General features: G+C 34.5%; 1 protein-coding gene across 1 annotated transcript in view; it reads left to right on the top strand.

The window, feature by feature from the left end:
* The first annotated feature begins 5,119 nt into the window (after positions 1–5,119).
* The window catches only part of LOC119832530 (eukaryotic translation initiation factor 3 subunit B), a 6,632-nt gene continuing 2,440 nt past the window's right edge, over positions 5,120–9,311 (top strand). Inside the window, exons 1-5 of the mRNA XM_038356189.1 lie at positions 5,120–5,332; positions 5,540–5,855; positions 6,486–6,672; positions 8,258–8,484; positions 9,004–9,307. Coding sequence (XP_038212117.1) covers positions 5,206–5,332; positions 5,540–5,855; positions 6,486–6,672; positions 8,258–8,484; positions 9,004–9,307 — 1,161 coding nt within the window. The 5' untranslated portion in view covers positions 5,120–5,205. The remainder of the gene's footprint in view (positions 5,333–5,539; positions 5,856–6,485; positions 6,673–8,257; positions 8,485–9,003; positions 9,308–9,311) is intronic.

Raw genomic sequence — 9,311 nt, 5'->3', positions numbered from 1 at the left:
CCTAACCTAACCCAAAACCTAACCTAACCCAAAACCTAACCTAACCCAAAACCTAACCTAACCCAACCCAAAACCAAAGGCCTACCTTAGCCGGCCCGCCAGAGTGGAGTCGCGAGTGCTTTTAGGACTTTTACGTGATGCTGCACCCTCAGGGAGCGCGTGATCGTCGGTTAAAGTCCAGCGTGTTTATAATAATTGTTGATGTTAAATTAAAATATATATATATATATATATATATATAAATAAATATATATAGTTGTATTAACTGAGTCGCAATTGCGTTTTTATTTTTAATATGTGTCACTGGTAAACGTAGTACGTATACAAGAACATAACAAGGAGAAATGTTCTTCAATTAGCAAATGAGTCAACTGAATGCTCCTGGTTTTGACGTAATCACGCAAAAATACTTTAAAAAAAAGCAAATGCATCAACGTTTTCAAGTACATTCCTTGCCGAGTAATTCAATGAAATTTTCAGATTCACTTTATGTCGGTGAAGTTAGCATATCATTTGCCAGCATATCAAAAAAAAATGATAGTTCTATTAGCATGCAGATTAGTTCTGTAGTTCCTGATAATTTTTCAGCAATTGTTCTGGCGAGTTTACCTGAAAAAATATAGTTTGAAAAAATGATATGCCAACTTCCGCGAACTTAGCATATCATTTCCCAGCATGGGTTACCTATGCTGCCTAAAAAGAAATGGATTTTGGCAAATCTCTCATTCTGTATGATAGTCTATTGCTCGTTGCTAATATATTTTTAAGGAAATTTTTAAAATAAAAAAAAAATCAGTTACCCTTGATATGCTGGTTGAAAAAAAACCGATTATGCGAAAAGGCTAAATAGATACCTCCTTCCGTACTAACGTACCTCTATAGACTGCCATCATGGTGCCAGTATTTGGAAGAGGCTCCGTCACTGCTAACTCCGCCGCGGTTGAAAAATATTTTTTTAGATTTAAAACGTCGCGAGTTCAGAGGGGAGATTCCAATGCGCACAGATAGATTCGTGGTGCAGCATTTGGAGCAAATTGAAAATAAAATCAAAGAGCGTAGCAAGAGGTCGGACTTCTTACCACAAAATGGAACAAAAAAATTAAATGTGCCAAGTAAAAAAACATCCACCACATTAACTATCTAATCATCCTGTCCTACCTCGAAGGGAGGCTCGGATATTTCGAATGTAACAGAGATATGACATATTTTGCCAAATAAATACCAGCGTAGAACAGAGCTCTGTCCTTCACCCTGTTCTGTACACCATACTTATTTACTGCAGACCTACCTATAGCTAGACACGTAACTGTTGCACCATACGCAGTCGATGAGGCCTATCTCGCTAGAGATGACCTTCCAATAATTGCAAGTAATAAACTCCAAAAAAAAATTAAAAATAACTAAAATCGGATCAAATTATGTCTACCCTAAAAAGAGGAATCTGCCTTCCAATCAAATTTTGCAATGATGTGCTGCCGGATAGCGAATATGTTAAGTACTTGGGATTTATCTTTTTTATATCAAGTAGAAACATTTTAAAATAATGGAATATCACAGTAATGTTGCATCAATATTGAGATATGGAATGCTTTTATGGGGAATTCCATTAGTTATAAATACAGTCATCTCATAGATTTAAATGCACACATTATTAATAAATTTTATAATGCTTTCCCCAATTATTTAACACATCATTAATGTTATTATTTTTATTATGATTTACACTCTTATTATTTTTAAAGTTTAAAATAATAATAAAATAAAATAAAAATAATGTTTCTATACAATTTATATCTTAATGATAATAAATTGTTTAAATCAATGGATGGATTATAATTTTTTATAATTTTACTCTTAGGGACTAATAATGTGTAACAATGTTTTGAAAATCATCTTGTACTTGTTTCGTGTATGTGTGTAGTTGTTTTAATCTGTGTAGTTTTCCATTAATTAAATTGCCTATATGTATATATTGTGCATATTCTTATTTTTCAAATTGTGTTTGATATTTTTAATTAATGATGTAAGCCGTTTTTATTTTATATAGCATGTGTTGTTAGCCTGTAAGTAGTTTTTGCACTAGTATATGTATTAACCCTTAATTTTATATATTATTCATGTTATTGTATTAGTGTTTAAAACTGTTGGATTTCCTTAGTAAATAAATAAACAAATAGGCAAGTTTTTCAGTAGTGACAATCTAATTGCATGTATTGTGTATGGCATATTAGCACATGAATGGCATGTTAGTGAGGCTGATGAGTACAAGAAATTTTATACATGTATTGTGATGAATGAAACGAAAAACCACCAATTTATTTATTGGATGAACATCCAAATAAATAAATAAATAAATAAATAATTTATGGAAAAATTTATGTATAAAACATAACATAACAGCCTACAGACACTGCTAAAAATTAAATTTTTTGAAACCAATGATAACCAATATATACACAACAAACCAACCTTAAACTGCCCAATATCAATTAAAACAGATACAAAGAATTTGTAATAGATTAGCATACAAGTCCATGGAGGAATATCAAACAACCAAGCTATTAACAAATATACAAAATATAGGAAGAAAATAACACTTTTGTGCTGTACTTATGTGAGAATAAAGCTTTTTATAAAGGAGAAGCTACGAAACTACTATGCACATCTGAGACAGGACCGAATACAAGCTTAATTTTTTTAATTAAATTTAAAGTTACTCTTCTGTGTAACTATCAATATATTGTGTATAACAAATCGATATGCCTTTGGTAGTGTGAAATTCGAAATGTAGTTTTAATACAGTAGTTTCGCTTATTAATCACAAAAGCTTACACACGTCAACAATATTGACCTCCATCCCTCTGCAAACAATTCACATTCAGGATTATTCCCTCGAACTGTATGTAAGAATTTTCACCTGCACTCGGACAGTGTACAAGTGTTGAAAGTTCTTATTTTATGGCTTTCTTACGTTATAAACAGGTTTGTTTATATAGGTTTGTAGCGTCTGTAGGCTATATGTTTTATACATAAATTTTTCCATAAATTATTTTTACACTTGTCTTTACCAATGCCCTCTGTCACTTGACTTTTGGCGGTTTTTCGTTTCATTCATCGCTGGCGTTCCGCGCAACCGCAGTGTCGTCAGTCATACACCGTAAATAAAGTATAGTATTATCTATGGTCGTACATGTTCCGAAATACTTCCGAATAGAAAAATAGTATAACACAAATTTAATGTTTACCACTGTTTTGAATATTTATTTCTAATTTCATTGTTACTATTGATTATAAACAAATATTAATTATTGAAGTTTTCATTACCAATAATTTCTAATGGACTAACTGTAATATAAATTGTATGAAAATACCCAAGGATTGGTATCCGGGCACCATGCGGTTTAAAGCATTTATTTAGGTTGGCATCACAAGATATTTAAGCTGGCAAGATGAAAGAATGAAACACATTACTTTAGTAGTAGCTATATCTTTCGGCTCAGAAAATTCTCTAAATTAGCCCAATTGAAAAAAAATTATATTCTCAATTTAGAAGTTTGAGATTTTCAATCATACTGTACTAAATTTAGGTAGTGAACCGTAATGAACATTATAAGTGGTATATACATCGTTTTTATCAACTATTTGATGTTATCGGAAAGTAAGTAGATGTAGTTGTATGCATAGTGATTAAAAAATGTTCACTCGTGCGATTCAACATATTAATGAATCCTATGATACCGTTTATACCGTAAAAGAAAAATATTATACCAGAAAGCATACGTGTTAAAGAAAATTTGTTGTAACCTGTTATGAAAGAAATCGTATTAAGATTTAAAATTCAACTCTTTATTTCAACCTCTCATTTTTTAAATAAAAGCGAGCTATGCATAATTTATTGTAAGTTCAAGTTCTCATCTAGAACAAACAAAAAAAACACTTTATTGTGCACCACAAAAAAGGTAAAAGTATATACACAATATTATACACATTCAAGAGCACAACAAGCGGTCTTATCGCTAAAGCAGCGATCTCTTTCAGACAACCTGGTGATCAAGGAGAAGCTGTTAAGAATATAAATATAGGGACAAGAGGTGCGATTGTAAAGTTGAATACATATGTACAATAGATACACGTAAATACCTACATACATTGTCACACGGAATGAAAAATTAAACACTTAAAATGATGCAAATCTTGTATTATAATAATTTAAAGTTAACATATGTACATAAAAAAGGGGTCGTAGGGGGCCTTGGTCATAAAAAAACTAAGGGTTTGGCGCCACAAATACCGTACTCTCCTCTTTCATGGGTCTTGTATTGCGAAGTGTAGGAATAGCCGGCCACAACAGCAGCGACAATTTAAATAAAAAAGCTGTTCCCAGCAGATTTGGGAACACATAAAACAACAAAAGAAATTATTAAAATAAATAAATGCGTCTAAATAAGCATAGACTGCGGATTTCGAAATAATCCCCATTAAGAAAAAATAAATATCGAGCCACGAATATGCGCCGTGCGCCTGCCGTGAGCTCGGCGAAGCAAGTCAGACGGCCCGCGCGTCGGAGAATCTGTAGGTTGTCAATGACCTTGAATGAATTTATCATTTAAAATATTACATTGTTACAACATAGATTACATAAAGTAAAAAAAAAGAACAAAATTTGAGTTTCTTTTATGTCTAATGGCAAATCATTCCACAGTCTAATGGCCCGCACAGTAAAAGAAGACTTGTATATATGATTGATATGCGCTGGCAGTTACAGACGAGACTTATTTGATGATCAAATTGGGTGGATATTAGACACAAGGAACTCAATTCTCTCTTTTAAATATCGGGGAGTTTTCGAATCAAACAGAATACAGTACAAGAGGTGAAGGATATGAGAATTTCGGTGAAGACATATGGGAAGCCATTTGACCTTAGTCTTATTTTATTAATCGGAAACATGATCGTACTTGCGCAAGCCAAACACAAATCTTACACAAAAGTTTTGAAGGCGCTCAAGGCAGTCAAGGTGGTATTCATAGAGTAGTACGCGTGCGCATAATCTATGATAGGGAAATCGAGTGTTTGTTTCCTTATCTATGATTTTGCAATGATCTGTGCTATCCTGTGTCAGCAGCCCTTACCTCGTTGACTTACTTTAACACTTGTCAGTTCACTAATGGCGTGTCTTCCGGCGACTCATAATAAAACGTCAAAATGGCTAAGAAAAAAGGAGACGAAAAAGTAAACCAAACTCCTCACAGTGATAATGAAGAGCAAAATTTTGATGAAGAGCCCAATTTTGATGACCCGGAAGGATTTGTCGATGATGTCTCTGATGAAGGTGCGTGATTTTTTTGTTATATAGGTTGTCCGGACCATATGTGATACTTTCATATTTTAGTGTGATATCAGTCGAATAGCGAATGACTTTATTTTATTTATATAGATTATATACAAAGCCATGATATGTTAGTTGGTCTACCATTGCAGTGCTGAAATACTGTGATATTTGGATGTTACATTTTCTAACCTCAATTTGACGTTGCAGAGTTGTTAGCGGACCTCTTAGAACAGAAGCCTAAGGAATCTGACGGCTACGAAAATGTAGTCGTAGTGGACGGGTGCCCGCAGGTCGGCCCGGAACGTTTGGAGAAGCTGCAAAGTGTTATTAACAAAATATTTAGCAAGTTTGGGACAATTGTGAATGAGTATTATCCGACTACTGAAACCGGAGTTACGACGGGATACATTTTTCTCGAATATAGTAACCCGCAAAACGCGGCGGAGGCCGTGCAAGCCACAAATAATTGTAAATTAGATAAGCAGCACACATTTTTAGTAAACCTTTTTACAGATTTTAAAAAGTAAGTACTACAAATAGTGTTTTTTTTTTTATTTAATGTTAATAAGCATATCCAGAAAGTTTATAAAAAGCGCCTTACCAAGTATTATATGGTTTGTCATTTCCACACTATTATTATAAAATTGTTTGTTTATTGGTAATGGATATAATAATGCTGTTACATTTACACATGAACAATATATTTTTTGTAATACAAATAAATGTCTAGCCAACAATCTCACCAACAACAGAGTGTATGTGATGGTTTGAGTTGTTAAAATAATCAATTATTCAATGTATTCAAGTACCATAAAATCAGGACATCATAATGCAGTGTCCATAGAAGTGAGTTAGTTTTACAAAATTTGTGTTCAATTACTGAGGTGTATATTGTGTAATAATTTGCATGACTCAATGAAACACATCTACAAAACTTAACAGCAATCTTGTATTTGTAACAAGTATTATATTTATTTTTTGCATTATTACATTAAACATACTTAAATTTGTTTTGACAAAACTATAATGATAGCTAGTTACCTAACCTAAGTAACTATAATACAGTACAAGATGTTCTGTAGGCTATATATGTATCACAGGTGAATACGGAACGGACCGCTAGTACTGAATATAGTTTTTCTTGTCATTAAAGATATGAAGAAATACCACAAGAATGGGAGCCTCCTGCACCACAGCCATTCAAGGTGCAGTCAGATCTGCAATGGTACCTCATGGACCCTGATGCCTACGATCAGTTTCTGGTGGGCATTGGCACTGGGGTGGCCCTGCAGGTGTGGCAGAACGCTCTGCCCGAACCCACCTTGCTACAGGAGAGACCTGTGAGTATTTGTTTCTTGCAATCCACTATACCATGATCATTGAGTTTTAATGCATGAGTTTTGTATGTTTATTGGTATATATAGTATGGTTCAATTTAGAGAAGTAAGATTCTCGTGAAACTTCGGGTAATGTAGGGACAGCTGCTAATGCTGGGAACCTTAATATTTCTGCTTGTGCACTTTTATCAGAATTTAAAATATAACAGATTCAGATTAGTTCAAATTGTTAATCATATTTTAGGCTGGTTAATGGTCATTTACCAGGTATTTTGATAGTATAATATCATATTGTGTTATTTTACAATGGGGATGAAATATTGCTTATCATTATTGAGACAAAGTTATTTTGAAAAAAAAAGAAGAGTGAGTTCTATGTATGAGATGTATGATGTGGGTATTGCCCATGTTCCATCACCATAGGGAAGGGAAGGGAGAATCAAGTATTAAAGGTTTGTCCTTTTATTTGTATTCCATGATCTTGTCTCTTCATTATTTCCTTTAAAGCCCAGTACTATTGTTTCCATCTATAGGCCATTCTTTTCAATACTTCCTTGGATATAGACTCCTCTGGAGCGATGACGTGACCTAAAACCGCATGAACTCGGATATAGCTCAAGTTTTTTTGAGAGAGTTAGTCATCAACTTAAATTTACAGAGCATTTAATTCTAACCGCACTACTCTGCTTCCATCTCTTTTACCATTTACAATTTTACCATGTACTTTAATTTCTTCTAACAAGACATTTTCATCCAAATCCATTAATGACAAGCCGTGTTTCCAATTCATTAGCTTGAGGTTAGGTAAATTGTTATATGTTTGAGTGCAAAGTTTACACAGTTACATGTGGCACATACATGAAGATCAAACCAAGTCACCGCTTCAGCATATAATTTATAAGATATTGTTCTAAATTAAATAAAAATATATAGTAAGGTTTTTTTTGTAAAAAGTCTAGAACTGGTTATCAATATATCAATAATAAATAAAAATGTGAAAAAATAGTTTAAAGCCTACAAATTGTGTTATAAGCTTTCAAATAGTCAGATTCATCATTTAGTAATCCTCATACTTGTAAAAACTTCTGATACCTTTAATCTACTTATAGAAAATTGGAAATATATGTGAAAGCCCAAGAAAGCCTAGGAACCATATCTGTGTGTATTTAATTGAATGGATTAGTTAAAAGAGGGCGGGTTTTTCTAATGTATAAATTATATTATCATATTAACTTTTCCTCTGTAATAAAAGTTGTAGAAAAAAAATTTTAATGTGTGACTGTAATTTTATGATAAATGGCCTTGTAATTTTAGCCACATAACAACATCACTGGTTAGTCAGCCAGTAAATATAAATGAAAATCTGAATTATCAGCATTTCCAGTGGTAAAAGTGAGATTCTGAATTGGTGGGTGTTTAAACATATGTACGATTTATAGCCAATATCCTGTTTAGGCTTAAATAATTGATTTCCCTATGTATACTTTGTATAAAAGCAAGTGAGACATATACAGTTGACTCTATAATAATTAAAGTGTGTATATTGTTTTTTTTTTTACCTATATTTATTATTTTGTAACGATTGCAGAACTGGACGGAGACGTACGCGGTGTGGTCGCCGCTGGGCACGTACCTGGCCACGTTCCACTGGCGCGGCGTGGCGCTGTGGGCCGGGCCCAAGTTCACGCAGTTCCAGAAGTTCTACCACCCCGAGGCGCGCTTCATCTCCTTCTCGCCTTGCGAGAACTACATCGTCACCTTCTCGCCCACCGGCGACCGCGGCGACGACAAGAAGCTCATCATCTGGGACATCAGGTACCCGCTTGCTACTAGTCTATTGTTTGCATCCTATTTCTATTCAATTATATTTTTTAGCAATAACTTAAGCATACACAATATCCAAGTGGTTTTTTGTGTTTCTTTTTAGTGAAAATTAGTTGTTACTGATAAAAAAATTGATTGCCCTTTTTAAGGCAATTGTACTTGTATTTCTAACCAATTTCAAACAAAAAAAGAGTTTCTCAATTCTGGTTGAAATTTTATTTGTTTGTTACCTAACATTTTTTACTGAGTGAACCGACTTGAATAATATTTTTTATTTGGTGGTTGATTTCTGTCAATTTGAATATGGCTTAGTTTTTTGCTTAGAAACATTATTTGGAATAAGAAGTATTTTCACATGCAAGTATTCAGTCGATTTAATATCATCACTTAATTTTCTAAATACAGCAATGCAATTCCGTGTTTGTAATGCAAAATTGATCTAAGTAATGCATAAAGAGCAATGAAATTATCTTCGTTGCGCAATCATGTGACGTCCGTGTTCCGTTACAGGACCGGGCAGGAGAAGCGCAGCTTCCCACCGCCCGACGAGTACGTGACGTGGCCCATCTTCCGCTGGAGCAAGGACGACCGCTTCTTCGCGCGGCTCGGCGCAGACGTGCTGTCCGTGTACGAGACGCCCGGCTTCGGGCTGCTGGACAAGAAGTCCATCCGCATCCCCGGCATCCGCGACTTCTGCTGGTCGCCGAGCGACAACGTGCTGGCCTACTGGGTGGCCGAGGAGAAGGACGTGCCGGCGCGCGTCACGCTGCTGGAGCTGCCCAACCGCGCCGAGATCCGCTCCAAGAACCTCTTCTCGG

This window comes from Zerene cesonia, chromosome 15 (assembly GCF_012273895.1).
Source record: "Zerene cesonia ecotype Mississippi chromosome 15, Zerene_cesonia_1.1, whole genome shotgun sequence".
Taxonomy (NCBI): Eukaryota; Metazoa; Arthropoda; class Insecta; order Lepidoptera; family Pieridae; genus Zerene; species Zerene cesonia.
Note: the sequence above shows the minus strand (reverse complement) of the source record. Positions and strands in the feature narration are given on the sequence as shown.